At 28.3% G+C, this 23,836-nt stretch overlaps 2 protein-coding genes across 2 annotated transcripts in view; one reads left to right on the top strand and one right to left on the bottom strand.

Moving 5' to 3' along the window:
* LOC143197645 (elongation factor-like GTPase 1) overlaps nt 1–23,836 on the top strand; it is a 151,475-nt gene that overhangs the window by 113,452 nt on the left and 14,187 nt on the right. The window lies entirely within an intron of this gene.
* On the bottom strand, nt 6,296–22,508 carry aos (protein argos). The gene is made up of 4 exons (XM_076406255.1): nt 22,180–22,508; nt 14,048–14,256; nt 8,879–9,053; nt 6,296–7,354 (listed from the first exon to the last, which is right to left on the bottom strand). Exons 1-4 carry the CDS (start codon nt 22,372–22,374, stop codon nt 7,145–7,147), a joined length of 789 nt encoding a protein of 262 aa, XP_076262370.1. The 5' UTR covers nt 22,375–22,508; the 3' UTR covers nt 6,296–7,144.

A 23,836-nucleotide genomic window follows, 5' to 3' on the forward strand; every position in this document is an offset into this window, starting at 1 on the left:
CAATTTGAAAACAAACCACATTCGACATACTTGCTCAGCTGCAACATGGCTTCCATCAAAATATGATGACTTTTTAAATATAAGCGATTTTTATTCACTCTTTACCAAATAATAAAGGCTGTAACAGCAGGGGAATAGATTAATGGAGCGAACAACGTACTGAATTATCTACGACTCAGTAATAGATAACTGAATTGGTTTGTTGATTGTGTACTGCATTATCTACGACTCAGTAACAGATAACTGAATTGGTTTGTTGATTGTGTACTGCATTATCTACGACTGAGTAACAGATAACTGAATTGGTTTGTTGATTGTGTACTGCATTATCTACGACTGAGTAACAGATAACTGAATTGGTTTGTTGATTGTGTACTGCATTATCTACGACTCAGTAACAGATAACTGAATTGGTTTGTTGATTGTGTACTGCATTATCTACGACTCAGTAACAGATAACTGAATTGGTTTGTTGATTGTGTACTGCATTATCTACGACTCAGTAACAGATAACTGAATTCGTTTGTTGATTGTGTACTTCATTATCTACGACTCAGTAACAGATAACTGAATTGGTTTGTTGATTGTGTACATCTACGACTTAGTAGCATATAACGGAATTGGTTTATGTTTTGTTGTTATCAAGATAAACATTAAACAAATGATTCTGATTATTTGAGATTCTTGAGCCCTTTAACTCCTCCATAAATTAATTTCTAATACATAATATTTTTAATAAAATCCAATATTTTGATTAAATCAGTGGATCAGCCATTTATATTATAATATTTATATAACTTACTCTTATATAAATACTCTTGAGCTCTGTAGCCAAATGATAAAAATGCCTGGCTTACATGGTCTTTGTTGAACCACGTTAGGACTGTTTACTTTTCTTACTATGAAAGGTATAAATAAGTTGGTGGTGATCTTATTCTGACCCTCAGTTTAAACTATCTCGTCTTGAGTAGTTCAGCTGGTAGTTAAAACACCCTAGAGAGTTTTACATATCACTAGGGATTCAAGCCCACAGGCCGGCCGAGTGAAATAAATATAAAGTAATATTATTAATTTTAAGAAATAACGTAAACAAATTTCTTTATGATTATAACAATTAAATGAATGTGGGTATAATAAGAAATATTTAAATAGGGTTAAATTCAGCAGTCCTATACTGTCTTTGCTTGGAGAAATTTCCTTTATTTATTTATTACACTAGTAGTTGCCGACTAACTTACAATTTGTCTTTACAATAACTTAAATCTAGGTATAATCTAGGTCTCTGGTGTGTATGTCTATGTATTAACACTGCTCTTTTTCTATGAAATGCGCATCACTACACTACTCTACCCAAGATGAAATGGTTTGATTCTTTTGAATCTGTGCCCTGTTCTGCTGTTATCCAAGAGTTCTATTTGTTCGATATTGATATGAGAATAGAGTTTCTCCTTGCGATTTTCTTGATTTCGTGAGTGACAGTCGGTATCTAAAGGTTACGGTGTAAGTAATCAGTGCTGTAGTATCTGGGTGCGCCTACAATACTTTTCAGAACTTTGTTCTGCAATACTTTTATTGTATTGATATTAATCTTCGCGAAACATCTCCATAATTGAACATTCCGTATGTCCATATATGTGTTACATTTAGCATTGCCTATTAAAATACTCCAATTCTTTCCTTTTCTTTTTTAAATGTTCCTTTCGGCGAAATTTTGCATCCAGATTCATTCCGAGATACTTAGGGTTATTGCTGATGAAATTATAGTATTATTTATTGTTATTAGTGCTTGTACGGTCTGATTATACGTAAACTGCACATGCACAGATTTACTTTCGTTAATTTTTATTTTTCAGATTTGTGTCCGATCATTTATGTTGTCACTTGCCTCTTGTAATTTTCGCGTTCTTCGTTATTTTGTCTGCGACAGCAAAAATCACAGCGGCATCAGCAAATGTAGCCATCGTGATATTTTCCATTTATGGTATATGACATGTGTAGAGTAAGTAAAGAATTAGCTCCAATACACTTCCTTGTGATGCACCTGCTTTAGTTTCTTTTATTGTATATTAGACTTCTCTTTGTTTGACTCTAAACATTCTGGCTGTAATGTAAGATTTTAATAGTTCAGTGTATTGTTTTAGAAATATTTTTGTAGCTTATGAACAAGGCCGTCACACCATGCCTTATCGAAGGCCTTCATATACGCTTGGAGAAATTTTTATTTTTTTGAGTTTTGGAGAAAGGAAATACTACTGACGAATCATTTTATGACTATTTACCGTTAATTATTTGTTATTATCAGCTTCTTAGTAAAATAATAGAAATAGTTAACGCAGCATCAGAAAGAAATAGGAAACGAGGGGTATAATTTAATATATTAATCAGGTAGATGCTGGTTTGTATGAATCCAAGCAGTGAATGTTACAGTTAAAATGAACAGTTACTAAAATAAAAAAATCACATATATAGAATAAATATATCTGCAGTTATCCATTTATATCAGCAGCAGTACCACTTCTATTGTATTTTTTGACCTAATTTTGAAAATATATATACTGAACATATACTAAAATATTTTAAAGGCATTTATTACTATTATAATGATATTTGTTTTCACTGTTTTTATAAATAAAATAAGAGGCGAAAATTACATATTTATAGAAACAATAGAACTACAGTGAATATTGTTGTCAAAATAATTATCAATTTAATACTAACAGTTGTACTTGTAAAATATTGGAAAATGTAATTAAAATTTTCTCCACACAAAAAGTCGACGAAGCATTTTGCTTTGATAATCATTCAAACAGTAAAAAAACATTGTCATGGTAACAGCTTTATTTATATTATTTTGATTTGAATTGGTCAATTTGGGTTAGTGGGTTATTTATTTTATCTAGTTTCTTACTGAAAAGTAAGAAGCACTTGGCTATCTACCACCTCATAGAAGTAAATAATTTATGATCCGTTGATGTATTAAAATCGTACTCAATCGTTACCTTTCAACGTAGGAAAAACGAATCAAGCCATTAAAATCTCCATTAGAATCTAGATTACATTAGTTTAACAGCTGAGAACCATGACTGTGTACAGGATGTAACAAAATTAAGTGCAGTAACGTCAATTCTTGTAAAATTATACAAAATTATTTTCTATTAAATGATTTTCTATAAAATTGTGATTTTATAAAAATAAATAAATCAGCTATTTACTTGTTATATTTGATTAGATTCACGCATATGCAAATAGAGGTTTAATTCATTTAAAATAAGAAAAAAATGCAATAATTATTAATATAAAATACTTTCAACTATATTAGTCTCTATTTAATTAATACAATTAGCAGGGAAGATCCAATTATCAGTAAGACATGTGTTATCAATTTTCTTAATGTATATCGTATTTCTTGGATATTCTTAGGTATTTTTACTAGTATTAGCATTAAGTATCTTAATTTAACTTTCTAGTTAGATCAATTACTTGTTAAAAGAAACCTTATGGTTTTTACATGTTGTTTATACCATTTATGTTTTCAATTATAGTACTATTAGCATCAAAAAGCTTACTAAAGAGTTCATAGTAAAACAGTAATAGATTAAATAAAATTGTCGTTCGTTAGCAATTGTTTGATATTTGTCTTGCTGTTTTTACGACATAATAAAACACTTTCTATAGAGACAATGTCAGCTATATTCGTAGCATTATACAAAAAGCGTTATGATTTTAAAACAGTTTTCATTGATTAGATTGCAATAGTCACCCTGTATATGTGTAAATATAGCATATATTAAACAGCATATATGTTCTGCTTCAAACACAATATGGAATGCATGAATAAGATGACGCTGACAATAATGTAGATATACCCGGAACTTGTTTGTAATGAATTTACGATTTTCTATCTTTGGACTCTGCATCTTCAGCGTAGTTTTTTAGCTTTATTTTTTTTTAGCTAACTTATAATATATTAGCTTAATAAGAAAATCACGTTTCCTGGATGTATTTTTATGGAAATGTATGCTTTATCTTAAAAAATCATAAAAAGTAAATAATTTTCATAGCTTAGCTTTTCTTTGGTTGAAGAACTGTTCAGCCAGGTCACGCAGCAGCATTAAGCGCCACAAATGATAATCAGAAGGGATAATGTCTGTTGCATACAGCGGGTGGTGGAGAATACCTTTTTTAAGGATTGGAACAATAATTTTAATATCTTCTTAGATCGTTTTTTTTTTCTTAATGCTCTGTTCGAATGTTTCATTTGATAGCGAGCATTTGTAGATATTTGTTCACAAATTACCTACCCTTATTGACTGCTTCGATCAATCTTGTTCGCTACTTCCAAGTTTCGACAATTAATAATTTAATTAAATTATAAAAAATAAGTTACTGTAACATCATGAAGTAAATTGGATCACATATTTTCTGCTGGTTAAATCCGTAGAATATTATTAATTTCAATCGCAAGTTGTCTAATTGAAAAATGCAATTTAGCTATTGTGACAATGCTTTCCATTAATATGATAATAAAACAAACGCCTTATTATTTTTTATTTATATAATTAAAAATATGCCTATGCGTTTTTAAAAAGATAACTGTAATTTGAAGATTTAAGGCTAATGTCTAATACTCGCGCATAATATATTACATTATAGATAATTATTTAGAAGATGACTCTTCTCTTTACATACATATAGAATAATTTGATAGTAGTGTTTAAAAAATAATAACAATTAATTCTATAACTTGATTCTCAACTGTAATAATTCAAAGAAATGTGTACCCCAAAAATACGTTTTGTTTAGCGACGAGTTTTATATTAAACTTTACTAACAACTTAACTTTAATGATATCTATTATTCAAAGTAACTGTTATATTTAATACTTTAGAATATGTGTTGTCCCTTTGTGTTTCTATATTATAAAGTAAAATTATGTCTTCAGCGACAATTACTATTCTTATTTAGTTTCATTCTAAACTCGTATTCTAAACTAGTATAATACATTATTAATGATTTTATTTAAAGAATTATAAGGTTGCTAACATTACCCATTAAAGAACTTAATTTAATTATAGAAACTTCTTCATATAATTGTATATTTACAACGCATGTAAGACATGTCAAAACTGTCCTTTCGATTTTATTTTGCTTAAGTTTTGCGATAACGTAATTACTAGTAATTATCATTAGCTTATTATTGTAATATAGTTATTTAAAAAATATGACATAATTGTTATTTCAAAAAGATGATGTTATAGTAGTTAAATAACAAATAACATATTATGTAAATTTTAAATATTAATTTAATTTTTTTTATAACATTTTTATCGGAGAAAAATCTCAAGCTTAATTAGTTGATTTTATTAATAATAATTAATACTCTTTTTATTACAGAATTCGTATGCATATTAAATAATTGGTCAAGAATTAAGTAATATGATTGTATAAGTAATACTTTCTAGCTGTTTTTGCATTAGAACCACAATTCATTCGGATGTTTTAAGAATTGCTATTGCAAACTTTGATCTCAAAAATGACTTTGCAAGTTAAGTTAGTCTATTAATGTGTCTTTATAAGTATATGCAAATTGTTTTAGAGAGTTATCAATGTCATATATCATCTTTCATAAGAATTTGGCTAAAATCTGCAATGGGTACAATGATGTTAAAATGAATTTTGTAGGTCGTTTCACCACTATTAATGAGAATTGGATGTATCAATTCTAGAGGCAAAAATTTAATAGAAAAAAAATCCATCAACATAACCCCGAAATTAATCCAGCTTATTAGCTAGATTTAGCTTTCCTTGATCTATCTCACCTATAACAACTCAAGAAATTCGAAGTGAAAAACGATCTTCATGAAATGAAAACATGTTGGAATATTCGAGTGGAAAACTGCCACAAAATCTATTAACTGTAGGATCGTTGAAATATAAATGTATTGAAGTTGAAGGAAATTATAATAAATATAAATTTATTTACAATTATAATTCCTAAAAAAAACGGATTTCCATTTTATTTACGGGAATTTATTGAACACCCTTTATACTAGTAAACTCCATTCACGTAGTCCCGGTAGCGCTATCTCTTGGAAAGCATCAAGAACTTAGAGCTACAATATAACTTTAAATATTTCAGCAGTAGCTATCTTATGTAAATTATTTTGAATTTATTTAATATTGGAATTAAGACAATTATTGATTTATATAAAAATATAAATTAAATTTAAAAAATAATTAATTTCATAATTTAATCAAGTTGATAAGAATACTTATGTTTATAAAGAACAACTACATGTACTAAAATATTTATTAATAGTTTGTACATATTGTAATACAAAGTTCTATAACTAATTAATATGAAATTTAAAGTTTGTCTAACAACTTTGTATATTTGTATAAAATTCTATTATTTTTACATGGTAGAATAATTGCATTAAAACGTTAACTTAAGAAGAACTTAACAGATAAACGCAAGTATGGCCTAGCGAGGTAAACACTACAACTTGTAACATTGTTATATACAAAACATTTTTCTGTCCTTTTTTATTCGCCAAATTATAACAAAACTAAACTTAACGCGATCGATATGAATTTTTTATTATTTATTTACATTACATGATACTTTTGCCACTTAACAAATGAAATATGTATTCGTAGATATCTTTAAAGCTTTATTTGTGGAATGTATTCGTCAATGTTATTTTGTTACTTACCCAATATCTTTGATACAAGGCATTTTAGATCATTAGAATTCATCACTCACATTCCACAAATTTAGGGATTCATTTTAAGTCTAAAGTCCTTTAAGATTTTTTGGTTTATTATGAAAAATCGCACCATAATAAACACGTAGTCCTTAATACTTGATTATTTGATAAAAGGAAATTGTTACTAAAGATCAATAAATAGTTGGATAAAAACGATCAAATAATCAAGTCCCTCCGAAAGCTCAAGCAGGTTGTGCATTGAAAATTAAATACAAAAATAAATACGGTCATTCTTAATTCGACTAATCTACTGTACACTTCATCAGAGAAAAACATGAATAAATTAAAGAAAACTTAATTTAAAATGAAACGAGGTCTCGTCTACATTGTACTATAGCGAGCTGTACACGAATCGTCTGCCCCCTGTTGAAGTACTACGAAGGTAAGCAGTAACCGCTATAAGTCTTGATGGTGTCTTCGCTGAATGTTTTTACTGAGATTACGCCATAGTCCGTGTGATGGTGCGGGCATCGATGGGCTTGGGGGCATTGGCATAATGTATTTACATTCACTTCGTCCAAGAATTCTTGACGCTTGCGGACTGTAAACAAACGGCATGGTTCCTTTCTCTGGCATCGAAGTCTCTGCAAGAACAATTATTTTGTAGTTGAGTACAGAGGCGGTACCGCAGAAACAGTCAAGGTAAATTGTTAAAAATCCCACCCATATAATTGTATTTTCGCTGATTTATAATACAGGTTTTTTAAATGTTGATTTAATAAATTATATAGAATTTCAACTCTAAATAATTTTGTATTTTATCACCGAAAATAGAAAAACCATATCAAGATCAAATATCATACTAATATAAAAATGTCATATTGATGACAAAAGTATATAATACTGTGATCAAAAAAGACATTTGAAATAAAGCGGAAACTATTAATTTTTCCAAAATTATTTTCTCTAGGATGGTTTTGGAAGTCTGAGGTAACGGAAACTCCATCTTCAGAATTTCAGTAAAATATCTGGTAGAACTCTGTAGCTTCGGTACAATAAAACCAGGTGGATTGAATTAAAGCACCAACGCTTAAGAGAGTTTTGCAAATGTTTCAAGCCTTTGAAAAACTATTCTTGAGCATGGATAGCTGACTATTTTAAAATCATTTTTCAAAATTCCCTGCACTTAAATTCACTTTTCTGACAGAATATAAATATGCAGCGCAAAAATAACAGTCTTTGGGCAAATGTTATAAATGCACGGGAAGAAGTTAGGATAATATCAATCAAAATACGGAATTTATCGATGAATTTATGCAACGAACAAAAGCACTTCTAAGCTAATAATACACTTATAGATAGTAAAACCAAAATATCGAGGTAAATAAATTAATATGTCATAAAGCTCTAAGCAAAATCCTGTAGAATAGAAACCGAGAGAACTTAAAGTATTACATGAGATAATTAAAACTAACACTTTAAGTGTTTTAGTGCTATAGTGAATATCATTAAAAATTATTATATTCATAATTGTTAGAATTGAATTAGACCAACTGGATATCTTAATTTTGAAAACAGGTAGTTACCAGAGTAATGTTTAATTCGGTAAATATTTATTAAATTGGAAAAAAATTAAAAATAAATAATGATAATGTTTCCCAGGCTTCCATTATCAAGAACATCAACTAATTTATGTTTCGAAATATAGTGATTCTTACAGGCAAGCAACTGTAACAAGACTGGCATTATTAAACAAAATTAAAAACAGATTACCATGAAACACAAAATTCGGTTTGTAAAGATGCGGTTTTTGAAATAATTTTTTTGTTCGATTAAAAAGCAGGAAACAGCAACTTACAGTGCTATTTTAATTGCTTTACTATAATTTTTTATTCATTAAATCAAGGTTAAATTAATTTGTGTTTAACACATTATGAAACATAAGTATCGTTAGATTGTATTGAGTTTCGAAAAAAAACACGCACATGTATTCCGAAGAATGGAAGTCAAGACTAAGCTTCCATCATCACCAATAAAAGAAACACGATATTCCTCCACACCCAGTAATCGTTTATATTGAATAAGTTTTTTTCTCAACGTTTTGTCAGCGAGATTATTCACGAGTCGCTAATTGTGTTACATTGTATCAAACTGTATTTCAGGCTTACCGTTTGTGGGGAGCACGAAAAGAGATACTGAAATGCTAGCTGGCCATTTGGCAAATGTAATACGTTTCTCTTGTTGAGATATGCCAAGGAATTCTTTGGACAGTGACAGTGAATTACTTGATCTGTAACGTTATTCTGGTACAGCGTAATTGCCCACGTTGAATCACGAAAATATCTAAAACAAAAAAAATATTATAGTTAAGTTTTGTTGGAAAGATCCATTGCAAAATAAAACATATAAACAACATTTTTAACAAAAATACTATGAGAGAATTAAGTAATATTTGCAAAATAGATTAAAATAAAACCTTTTGATTGAATATGTGAAAATATTTTATTTTACACTACCAAATAGGTTTCCTGTTAATATATTGATATGTACAAGTTTGTGTAATCTCACCATCTTTCAGATTTTTTATCCATAACGTTTTAATTATAATCAAATATAAAAGGTAACGAAATCTAAATATAATAAATTAAAAGTAACTTACACAAAATATATTAAAAAAAAACGTTTGAAACAAATAATTGTATTAATAATATATTATTATATAAATGTACGAATATTAAACGTTTGGTTGTTCATTAAGGTATATGGACTAAATAATATGAACACCGGACATATACAGCAATTCTTCGTGGATAGATTTATAGAGTATCTGAATAGTCTCCAATGGAATGTTGTCCCATTCTTGTACCAAAACATCCCCCAATTGCTTCAGTGATATTGAGATTCCGGCATTTGTACTGGTTCTGATCTAGTCATAGTAAGAATTTCATTATTGGGTATGTGATTCATCATACCAATGATATGAATGGGGGTACCAGATGAATAACACGATATTGCCGCCCAAATCATAAAGGAACCTCCCCCGTGCTAGACTATATGAAGCGGGCAGTCCAGATCGTATAGTTCTTTTGTAATTCTCTATACATAAACCCGGTCGTTTGTAGAAACAATGTAAACGATGCTACAGCGGATCATACCACATTCTTCCAATGATGAAGTGTTCAGTATGATAATTGCACCACTTCTTTTGCAGCTTAGCAGTGGCTTCCGTTATAAAATGTCACAATGGCAGCCCTTCCATGAATGCTCCCATCGTACTGTTTTTCTCAACTTAGTATTATTCTAGTGCGTGTTGAGTTTTGCTGTCCCTTTGCCGCGATTAGCGTATGTATAATGCAAAGCATATAAGAATTAAATATAGCCTAAAATATTTGGCATGTAAATTGAGCAATACATGCAAGTCACATTATTTACACGGAAATAATGCATGAATAAATGCCAACAAGCAACAAGATGTACTATATTGTATGGTGTTCATATTATTTTGTCCATCCCTACAGAATTGAAAATCGAAGACTTTTTTTAAAATATTTAATTTTTCGTTTTAAGAAATTCATACAGAAGTGGTAATTGTGTGATGAATCTGTCCTCGTCTGGTAAAAATGGCATGAACATTAGATATATATATATATATATATATATATATATATATTAATTTTTATATTTAATTTTTTGTTTTAAGAAATTCATACAGAAGTGGTAATTGTGTGATGAATCTGCCCAGGTCTGGTAAAAATGGCATGAACATTAGATATATATATATATATATATATATATATAAGGTTAAGGATTTTTTGCGATATCTAATGTTTTGCCATGCCATTTTTACCAGACCTGGACAGATTCATCACACAATTACCACTTCTGTATGAATTTCTTAAAACGAAAAATTAAATATAAAAATTAATATATATATATATATATATATATATATATATATATATATATATATATATATATATATAATACAGTTATTATACATATGCATTTAATAAAAATAACTAAATATACATCTACCAATTGAATCGAGCCATTATTTTAATTTGTTCTTACGTTCGGACGAATATGTATTGTACAATCCATATGTTGCCTATTAAAACTTAATAAAATATAATTGAAAAGTACTTTATCTGTTTAGTATCAATAAACATTAACTGTTATAACATTCTGTTGGGTTATTGTATCTTGGATTTAAAACATTGTATATGCGGAATCATTCTTATTATGTCCTCATACTCCCATCCGGAATTTGAAACTTTAAACCAAATCTAAAAAAATCTTGGTATTAAATGGGGGTCTAGCTACCCTTATGGTATATTATATATTCTCTATTATGCTTAGTTGACACAAAAAACGAAATATCTAAAATACCAGTTACCTCTCATGTTAATTTAATAAGTATCTGCCGAGCGAGCTAAGCTTTAAGAGACTAGCACCATTCTTAATACTTGATTACGTAACTTCCGAATAGAAACTTTCAAATAATGCAAAAAAACTAATGAAAGGCTTGATAAACATAATGGAAACTAGTAACACTAAGGAAATCAACTATCATTAATTCTTATGCTAAATGTAATACCCATGATCCTGAGATGATGAGAGGATCACCCAAAATCGGAAGTTGTTTCTACAAAAATAAAAATCTCCAAAAGAGTTCTGGAAAATCGTAAAATTAATTATCATATAAATATCAGAAGATACTAAAAACAGCGCATTTTGTTGACGATTCAAAGTACTGTTTAGAGCTGTTCAATTAAAATAAAAAGATTTTTTGCGTCAATAAATGACAATAGATGAAGTATGGATCCCTTACTAGATACCTAAATCAAAAAGATTGCCAGCTGAGTGGATAAACAATACTACGAAAACAGTCCAAGCAACCAAAAATATAAATAATGTGGAAAAGTAGGAATGAATGTATCATTCTTGAAGGAATTAATTAGGTGAAAAATATCTTATTGAATGAGTGAGTGATTATGTATTAATATATTCAAAAATACTCAAAAAAATTTATTGATACATAAAACTGATATTTTAACACTCATTTCCAATACGTAATTGGGAGTGATTGAACAAATGTTTTTACGATTTGATTGTGTTCGCGTGGTCAAATACAGTTAATATGACGTAATTAAAATTCAAATCGAAAGACGAGTAATGAATATTAAGGGAATTGTTTATTTTGATTCTGTTAACAATAATATCGGTATAATGAACTTTACTGCTATGAAATGGTGTCAAAGAAACCATCTATCTAAATTATATAGTTGATGAATATATTGATTGATCAAAAATCCGATATTATATTCTGGACGATATTTTACTACCAACTAGACACGCCTTATAATGGACCATAACTTTTTTATGCTTAGGAATAAAGAATAAACATAAATTATTGGAAATGTCATCATACATTTTGGTTATCAATGTACCAAATGGTCGATCAGATATTTACATGAGTATACTTAATAAGAATGAACAGATGCCTAATAAATTAGATGGATTAGATTAGATTTTAGTATTAATGTATATAATTATGTTGGGATAGTTTAAATTTACCACATTTCTTAAAATATGCTATAAATTATAATAGGTATACAATAATTTATTCAAAAACGAATTCGAAAAATTATAAATAAAATCGAACAATTTCATATTAGCAGAATAATTTTTAATATTTTCTGTTCTTTAGAATAAAATGAATATATCAGTCGTTAAAAGTTAATAAAACAGCACTGAACAATAATTTATCGATTTTTAATATTTGCTATGATATATTTTATTTTATATGTTTATCAGAGTTGTGTAATGTTGTAACAGAAACAATACAAAGATGTATTGAAAATTAAAATATAAAAATGAATATAGTACTTGCATCAAGAGTAATATAACTTAATTTTTAAAGATTTTTCAGTAAATTTATTTCATATAAAATACTAGAAAACTCAATTAATTTTTTTAGTATTGTACATTGCTTTCTATGACTTTACTGTCATCCTGTCAGGTAATATAGAAATGCTGTATGGCTTAAGGTTTTGAAATATGTATCCACTAAAGCGTATTGCATTAATCATATTATAGTCTGATGGGGTCAAATCTAGTAGATATCTCACGTGTGAGAAAACTTCTCACATCATATTCGAGTCCGAGATGTTGAGCGTTGTTTGAACATTTAGCCTGCTTGCATGTCTATTAAACGGTCTTTTTTAATCAAGTTCCTCGGGTATTTATGAGGGTTGCTATTTATATTTTGATTTTTAGCATACTAAATGTTGTTAAGCTTCATTTGACGTTTTCAACTAGAAGTTTGTTTAACCTTTAGAATTATAACCTTATTCAAAAGGTTTTGTCATTTGAGCATAACTTGTCCTCAATACTTCGAAAAACAGTAAAGCCATTTTCGTTAATAAAATACTGTTTTTCCATTATTAGGCTCAAAATATAAATATCAACCCTCGTATTCAACTGAATGTAGCGTTCAGCAGTCAATATTTGAGCAGTTTTCATCAGTTTGTAAGTCCCTTCATGCCCTCCTATTCTTTAACGGAATCTCAGGTTTTGGCATGGATGTAGTGGGTTATCCGGAATGGTCAAAACTTACGTTTGGGATTCTCGTAAATAAAATTATATAAGATTTACTGGATGAATACTTAATACAAATTCAACAGACTCCGCACGTGTTGACCGAACACAACCTAGGTCAATATATAGATGATATATATTACTGTCACTATTTTCCATAAGTCTTTTTAGTTTCTGTGTGGCAACCAGTGTTCATATATTGTCAATCTCATATATGTCATCTCAATATATATTAAATATTCATCCAGCAAAGCTTGCAATTATGTATATTCAAATACTGAAGACTTTTTATATTAATAATTACACAACATTGTGTCTAAGAATATTACAAATTGGTTGTAGTACCGTAAAATAATTTGTACGTGTTGTTTTGAAAGATTGGACCTGATCCTTTTAATACCGCAAAAGAGTGCGAAAATATCCCATTTTAAATACAATTTTAATGTCGAACAAAGAAAATCTCTACAGATTAAGTCATACAACTAATAATATTATCTATTTGATTAAAACAATAAAAAGAGTGCAAAAAGTCTACCTGAACTTCTAAAGAATCAACGGAAAATTATTTAAAAAAATATATTGATATGTTTAATGAAGTTTACTAAGAGCTGAGATATATGCATTTAATGCTAAAAATGTAAAATCATTCTGACGTAATAATTTATCAATGTATTATTAAGTAATTAAAAAATGTATGTACGCAATTAATGATATAATGTTTTATTTAGCATGCTCACCTGCACTTGGGTAATTTTCTAATCGATTCGCACACTTTATACTGTCGAGTTTTATCAACAAACGTATGGCCATCTTCAAATGATAAATCCATCGGACACGTTCGTCCATTAGGGCATCGACATTGCTTCTCTACCCACGGAGTATCGTACAGGTCCACTTTGTTACACACCGACCTCGTATTACACTCCGGAAGGTCTTCCTCCGATGTCTAAAAATAAAAAGAAAAAAATAATTGAAATAAGATAAGCGACGATATTTCAAAGACGGATCTGCTTTAACCCCACACGTGATCTGTATCCGGAAGAACAAGTGTTCGATGTACACAGTCCCCGTATAAAATTTTGTATAGGTTGGGTTTGATTTCAGGAATCGTGGGAAAATGGTGAGAAGCAGGTGGTAAGAACCCAAGAACATGGCACCAAACTGTGGTGCAATGATACATTTCATCCTCCTCTTTTTTTACTTTTACGAGTATTCGGAAGCCTGCACCTTGAGATCAATTTTAAGCAATCAACATTTATTTCCTTCAACGCATTTTACAACATATTTTATTGTAATTTTCTTAACAAATTTAATTAGAACATATTACTAAAGAACGTCTAAACTAGATAAAAAATAAATTTCTCTTGAGATTGATGAAAGTTTTAACTAATTGAACAACAGTAACAAATGAGAAAGCTACCACATAACTATAACAAACATTTTGGACTATATATCATTTGATATATAAACAAATGTTTTATTGAAATCGCTATATAACACGGGTGAGCAAAATATAATATTAAATATGTTTCATACCTGATCTTCCAATTTCCATTTTATTGCTATTAATACTTTTCTTATTGATGATTACACAAAGCAATACTGATAATGAATGAATAATGAAGCTGAAGCTTAGGAGTGAAATTTTCTGGTCAATATTTTTGATTTGTTGGCTGTTTCGTGCCAAATGTAAAAAAATGTAAAAACAAATCCGTCAAAATTCTATTTTTCCGATTCTGTCACTTCTTTTTTTCGGAAATCGTTATTAATATAGACATTACAAGAGTCTATTTCATCCAAAGTTTATTACTAACTTGTACTAATTTTTAAATCATAACCTGACATTTTTTGAGAGAATATCTTTATAAACTATAATATACCTATAATAACAAGTATTATCAACTTTTTACAGATTTCATCTATTTTATAGCTCTCTAAATTAGTTTCAGTAGTCACCTTTAAGTAAATTATGATTACAAATAAATTAAGAAACTCTTTTATTGGTATGAAATATTTCTAAACAGTCAATTTAAGTATAATCGCAATTTTTTTCATTATAAGAAAATGCTAAATTCAATTTTCAGCGTTTGAACTTTCAGTCCACGATTATATAAATGCTTCAGCCGTATCGAAACTAAAAGTCTTTTCTCGAAACTTTAAAATTAATCGAAATTTCTATTTTCAAAAAATCGAAACTTTAAAACATGAAAAATGAAAGTTTTTTATGTTTTAAATTAACTGTGAACTATTAATGGTGATCCAATACTAACCAAACCTAAGGTTTTCAAATGTAAAACTTTAACGTTTTAAGGTTAATTGTTAATCCTAATATATATTTTTAGTAATCGCCATTTTAGACGCCAAGTGGAGTAGTTCTGAGCTTGCCATCGCTGTAAATCATCGTAATTTTGTTTTGGAAATCCTCCAGTATTTGCATTCCGGTATCATAGAAAACTAATATATTTACTATACTTTATACACGAATTTTTAACGGTCAACGACAAATATTGCAAACTACACTATATTTGATGACACAATATACCTGAAGATTTAGGCAATTACTAAACTAAATTATGCAAATGTGTTGATAAAAATGTACTATTAAAAAACCCAATCTTCTTAACCCAAGAATCAATAAGGGTAAATTCCCTACTGTGATAAGAAGCTTTTTTTAATAATGGATGGATGCTGTGAGTTTTCTTCGAATTGTATTGTTCAGGTCTTCATTTCCGGGAATGATTTTTTTTTCAAACATCTGTGTATAATCCGTTTGTTAACCGTATCATCTCCGAACGCAAAATTTGATGTTAGGAATCAACAACAGCTGCACTGTGACCCAGCTTAAACTCTTATAAAAAATACTCTTAATTGCTTGACGGACACGCCATGACGAATAATTTCTATAGATATTACAGTAACAGCTTGAAAGATTTAGTGTAATTTATAATGGTTAGATAAACAAAAGCTCAATATTGCAATTCGATTTGGCATTTTGTAATTGATATGGTGATTCCATTAAAAAAAATTTTTAACTTAGATTTTAAACGCCATACAAACTTTATATGTACAAAAAAACAAAAAAAAACTACTAAGCACTAGATCAAAAATATTTTTTGTCAATATAAAGTTTAAAAAACATTATTTTAAATTGTAATGCAAGGAATGTGTATCAATTAAATAAAAATTCAAATTAAATATTCTGCAAAAGCGAGATGTATATTTTTAACATCTGCATATTGCATACTTTCATTTAATTATCATGTCAATGCAGGTGTTTAGTCAAAAAAAATGACGATGATCCAATTTGGATGATTAACACAAATCGTAAAACGAAACGCGTTTAATTTCCTTGTAAAGGCGTACGACATAATCCTTATTTAAGGCTTTATATATTTAATAGTCGGAAAGATCCCACGACAAAAGACGATTGAAAGCAAAAAAAAAGTTCTCCAGCGGATCGGAAGTACCGGAAATAGTTTTCATCGTCCGGAAATAATCATGGACCTTTCAAGAAATATCTTGACATATGGATTCTTCAGCCTAGGTAGTCGTTCCGTCCTATTTTAACATACATTTTTTGAAATATAGTAGTTTTGCCGTATAGATTTTATTTTTTTCAAAAATATGGTATTTAAATGAAAAATTATATTAGAAAGATCCATTTCTAGGTCAATAAAGGGTCTAGAATTCTATTTTAAATATGAAAATTTATGCAACTACTATATAACTTTAATTATATAGTAAACTTTATTAAGTAATAATAATTTTAATTGAAAATTATTTTGATAATAATCAATATGGTGTTTATATGGCCTGAAGGTAACAAAAGACGAATGAAATGGAGGAAAAAAAGGTTCAGAACGGAAGTACCGGAAGTAAAAATCGCCGAGACACTTATCTTTGGGTCCTAAATCGTGTTCTTTGTGCCTGACTCAATAGAGAGGAAGTGAATTCAACATTAAGACTTTCACAATCGTACACCATTTCATGGGACGTACTGGAAGTCATCGGTCCATCTGTTGCTTTAGCCTAATCAACGGTAGATATTAACAACAGATAAATATTAACAATATTACGTTATCATTATTATTAGATTCGTATTAATTATACAGTAACTTTATTGTAAATTGATTTTGAAAAATTAACGATATTATAATAATTGATTATTAATTTATTGCAAACAGTATATTAATTCTAATTTATATATAAAACTAAAAACAATATTTTCAATATAGCTCATATAAAATTTAAATTTTGTATTATAAAATTTAAACGGCAATAAAATGCATCTAAAAGCTATTTCTTTCTATTTAAATTTTATAGATATACCACCGCTGATTCATAACCAAAAAATGTTTAATCCTGATGGTATGGGTTTCATCGATATATAATTGTATGGTATGTGGATAATTATATGGTAGTATATGTTACTTTTATAAAACATTTTATTACAAAAGAAATTGATCCGAATATAATTTGACACACTTCTTTATCTATATATAGTTTGATCTAAAACTAAATTATAAAATTTTAAATAGTTTTTGAAACTATATGGTATATTTTTAAAAAAATTAAGGGCGTTCGTGATGAATATTCATATAATTTTTGCTAAACTCTAATAATTTTTGTTATTTGAATAATATTGTTATGACATTTCCGGTATATGTTTGCTAGAACTACTTCTAAGGAAATAAAGACATTTCAGTATATAAAAGATGATATGCAGTAATTTTTTTACCATGGTACATAGAGAAAGTTCTAAGGCTTGTCCTCATTCTAGATTTGACACTTCTACTTACCGGTTAACCACAATTACCAAAAAAAAACATAAAATTCAAGTACTGTGTAGTTTGGCGAATAAAACACTCTTTGAACATATACTTCTATAAACTGTAATCTCAAAATAGCTGGAGCTTTCAAAAGTTATGACGCTTTTAAAAGACACCCATAATAACCGATCTATATTTTAGAATTATGTTATACGCTTTTATATAAATAATTTACATGTACAAAAATATCACAAACATAAACAAAAGTCGCCAAAAATTGTTTTCGTAAAAACTGTTTTGAGGATGTTTATTCTTAGAAATGTAATTTACTGATTCATAATTATATTTCGAAATAGCCTTGGCATAAAATCACTATAAACAAAGAAATGCTATGCTATAGTTATATATTAGAAAAAATATAGATAATTATTAAATAGCGATTACCAACATTTTTTCAAGATAATAATTTTATTTATACATTCTTGGAACAAAGTCTTCCATAAACAATTACAAATACCAGATTTTTGAAATTTCGCATCATCAATTTGATTGCTATATAAAAGGGTCTATGAAGAATAACGTCTAAGTTTAGAGGTGACATCATGTTTTGAAACTTTTGCTCCTAATTTAGAAAGAAAATATTTCTCGTTCTCTAATATTACTTATATTATTTATAGACCAAAAGCACAAAATAGGCCTACAATTTTTTTTTGCCTTTTAGTGTTCAACTATAAAAAAAACCATAACATTTGATTTATAATAATTACAATACTTTTAGTTTCATATGTGTGAAAAATTAATGCAAATATTTACAGCTGTGTGAATAATTAAATAAAATTATAACAAAGCTCCTCATGAGATATACATTGTTGTTTAGTAATATATGCAGCTTATTATGTAATTAAATGAGATCTGACACAATCGTATTTATGAACTGATAAAATATAATATATTCATAGGATAATGATAAACAGAGGCCCTAGAAACCTTTGAAGCACAACTTACTTATTCGCTTCTATTAAAACAACTTTGACATGCTTCAATGATACATAAATTAGTAATAAATAATGGAATTTTATTATTAATATAAGGACCGTGATTTAATTTTGAAGGATTTTTTTGTGAAAATATATGCATTGCTAATGGAAAATTATTTTCTCTGCCTGTCAATACATGTTTTTATTTATTGTTGCATTGTTCTATTACATATACTAAATGACGTCATTTATTCTCAAAAGGAATTTTCAGGCCCAATATAATTACGAAAATAGTAAATAACAGATTATGACAAAAAAAATCAAATGAAACTATAATTTTTAACTTCCTTTTGTCTTGTAATGAAAAAAAAACGTAATAATATTAGGTAATAACTGAAGTACCAGTTTTATAAGGACTGACGGTACAAATTATTATAAGAAAGTATAATAATTCTTCTAAGAACTTCCTTTATATGAAGACTTGAGGTTTTTTAATCTGTTTGTTATTTAATGTATCCTGTCTTACTTACATTTTCTAAGATCTAGAATATTATTCTCATGGTTTAAAGCAATCCTTGCGTAGAATCATGTCAACTAACTATTGGTGTAATAATCCAATTAAATTTATTACTGATGTTTTCTGAAATGTTTGTTAAAGCTCGATGCATATACATAATAATTTTAAATATATAACTGACATAAGTTGTTTTCATATCATGTATAATAATGGTTAATAAAGAATTTTAGGCGAGTCCCAAATAGAATATCTTGCCATCTTTCAAAACACATCGTACAAGTACAATAGATAGAGAACTATTAACAATAATAGCTTCAATTTATTAAATAACATGTTTTATTGTTGCTCTACGGAGTCTAAATTTATCGACAATTTTTATTACAATAAAAATGCACAAATATAACATTCTACAGCTGATTCAATGATACCAAGTCGATTTGCGTTACGAGATATAAAAATCATAGCCAGAAAACGATGGATCTAAAAGGGAAAAACCGGGATTTTAAAAAATATCAGGTAAAAAAACCACTGGTGAAACGCTTGACTGAAGGGTTCTGGTCCTTCCGGTATATAGACCGGAAATAGACCCTTTCGAATTATCATTTGTTCCGATCGACCTTTTCTTTCGTAATGTGTTGACAGTGTCGACCCAAAGAAGTGTGATTTGTTAAGATTTATTTTTCAAAATTTATTTCGTCCTCTGGAAATCCCCTAAGGAAATTTTTTTCTTGTCTGAACAGTTGGTCAAAACAGTTTTTTGAATTTAAGTTTTGAACGATTGTCACAAAATGATATAAAAAAAATCGTCTTCAGATAAAGACGACCATACGATAAGACGACACATAAAACTTTTAAATGATTTGGTGTTTTCTAAAGTGTCATATATTTTCATATGATTATGTTATGGACAGAATAATAGTTTCTATGCTGTTTTTTTGTTGTATATGTTTTATACATAAATGTGTGTTTCGGAGAGAAAAGATTTTATGAACATGTTTAATGCAAACAATTCAACCCATTGCAAATTGCTCATATCTCTATGGAAGAGTTATCCAAGAAAAATATGAATTATAAACAACAGGTAAAGGTACTCTGGAGAGTAATTCCGCATAATTTTTTTCCTTTTCTTCCAAATAGTGATTGAGTTTTTTCGTGTCCTCAAAACGGTTTTTTGAGTTTAAGTTTTGAGGGGCCGTTACGAAATAATTTTAAAAATCTTCATCTTCAGATTACAGTACTCCTTGTTAAGAATTTGAGTAGTAAAAAGACAACGTCGTTGTCGAATCTGCCTCTTGCCCTGCACATGGATGCTTCTTCTTTGTCAATAAATTGAAACTCACCTCAACTTCATTAAACATAAAAATGAAGATGTTAACGTGACCAAAATCCATATACATCATATTTAAATATATTTAATTAACGACCAAAATATTGGATAAAAGTTAAATCAACTACAGGTCAAGGAAATATTATAAACGCTTGACTGAGAAACTCTGATACTTCCGGTTTAGAGAACGGAAACCTCAGAACTGTTTGGTAACGCTACAGATGATATTGACCTAAAGATGTTTAATATCGATTTGTGAATCTGGTCCAAAGAGACCTTCATTTTTTGTACCCGTAAATATTTACATTTTCATCGTAATTTACTGAATATTAAGATGTTAAAAAATGGAAACCAATTAATCAATCCAATTTGAATTTAATGTAAAACGTTTATAACAACATTTTTGAATTGATATATAGAACAACTTATGCTACATCAACTTCCTTATTACATTACGAAGCTCAACATATTTAAATCTCATTGATTAACAGATGAATGGCAATTTCTATAATCGCATTTGATAGCTTTCGCACTAATTAAATTATTTATATTTAAAATAATAGAGCAGAATAAATAAAACAAATGTTTTAGTGAACTGTAAGCTGGTAATAAAAATTAGATTTATCAATTAACTCTTATTTTATTAGGGGACGTATCTTCAATCAATTATTGTTATCTATCACTCAATTATTTCTATTAACATAATAAATTGAATATGTTAAAATAATTTTTTATATGATGTTTCATTTAAGGAAGTCGTATTTTACATTTTGTAAAATAGGACGTTTTCTATTTCACTATATAAAAAAAAAAGAAAATGATCTTGATGTTATTAAAACTATATTTAACTGTATCGATTAATTTAGCAACAATCTTAAAGGAAATAGAAAATATTTCTCTTGGTATTATTATATTACATCACAACATCTAATATTTCTGCTTTTCTCTTAAAAACTAGGTCAACTATGATATGTTACGGAAAATAATATCAAGATTTATATCGATATTCACCTATTATTAACTTACTGATTCAACAATGGTGCTAACGCATTTTTTGTTTGAATTAACGTTATGTTTTTTATATAGTGATAGCAATAAATTTTGCGTAGATCTTGATGATGTTACAATAGTAATCATGACTGACTTACCTATAATGATTAAAGTTTAACAAATGATTAAAATCATGATCTTATCAGATTTTTGATAATTATTGTAATTTATTAACTATGTAAATACTACTAGTTTAATTCACTAAAAAACATAATTATTTTTTACTTACCCCCACTTGGTATAATACTTTAAGAGAAATGTGCTCCTGCAACTTTTTCCGATAGAAATTTCCGTTATTTAAATGATTTAACTTATGTCCATGATGATGATGTTCGGTTGGATATCTTTGAAATACTTCTAAAGGTATTCTGGTACAAACACAGAAGTTGAAAAGCACAAGAAACGCGATTTTTTCTATAAACATGTTGAATGAATTATTGTCAATTACTAGTAAAAACAAATCTTGACACAAATTCTAATACTATAAATGGGTCGATGAATGAAACGCGTAAATGTCCAAACTGATTCTCAAAGTGCTACTTTGATCATTTCACGAAGCGTACTACTATGCTCCATCCAAGCCATGAATGAAATCAAATTGGGACCCTGACGTAGACTTGCGTGCCGCTAGTTTATTTCTTGGGCGGTTCTTAGGCAATATTATTCGTCTTAACCCGAATTAAAAACTTATTATTTGTTTATTAACGTATTTTGTTACATTCCTAAAATATTTATTAAATGAAACTATATTATGTTAGATAATAACCGTTATAGTATATATTGTTACATTTATATGACATATATGGTATGTATTAAATTTAATTTAAATGGTTTTACACTATACACACATAATGTTATAAAATATATATCTAAATGTTAATGTTATCTATATGTATTATCTATACGTATCGCTAAAATTACATTAATCATCTATGTTGTTTTCCTAATCTGAGGTAATATTATCCCATAGAATAAAAAATATGTCTTAAATTTAAAAATCATCCTAAGAACTGACTTACATGGATAAAAAAACTAGAAACTTTCATTAAAGAATTGTTTGTTAGTAATTTTCCGAACACCTGTTGTAAAATAATTGGTCAGGTGTGCGCTGGTGTCCACACGGGGTGCCCAACGTAAAGATTTATGAATGGCATAAGGAGACTTTTAAAGATTTCATTCATATTTAGCGTGATTTTACTATGCTTACCGTACAACATCAGATAAAAAATTGCATTGTTTTTGATGAAGATTTAAACTTGATGTTGGACAATAAGCAGGAAAGAAGCAGGAAAAGACAGTCCACTGAGATTACAGGGGCGGTGTCAGTAAACAAATATGTTTTTTGCTATTATTTTTAGCCAAGAAAAAATTAATAGGAATTTAAAACTTTTGCTTTAAATTAAGTAAAACCATTATCATTTAATATTTACTTTCGAATAGTACAGTTTTAATGAAATTTTTACCTGAACAACTTATAAAACAGCTATAAAAATTTTATTGTGTTTATTTTTATTATCATAAAATTAGTCTTCAAAGAATAGAAATATTTTTACGTCTAGCCAGTGTGTAATTGATTGGCGGCGATCTCTACCTTATCCTGAACGAAGATTTGATATTTCCAAGAATGTTTATTCATATATTTATTATGGTTATACTAGACGGAATAATAGTTTCTATCCTGGTCTTATGTTATATAACATTGCAATAAATGTAAGGTTTCGGATATAACAACTGGTACTTGGTAATATCAATGAAGTTTAAAGATCTAATAATATTTAGTATGAATTTAAATAGTGATATGAATGGTCTTGAAAGTATATGAACGTCTATGAAATTATTGGAAACACGTGTATCTAATTCTGCATATTTTGGAGTTTTCAAGTTCT

The sequence above is a fragment of the Rhynchophorus ferrugineus genome, unplaced genomic scaffold, assembly GCF_030347505.1.
Source record: "Rhynchophorus ferrugineus isolate W39M unplaced genomic scaffold, kcgeb_rfMv2 rfM5, whole genome shotgun sequence".
Lineage (NCBI taxonomy): Eukaryota > Metazoa > Arthropoda > Insecta > Coleoptera > Curculionidae > Rhynchophorus > Rhynchophorus ferrugineus.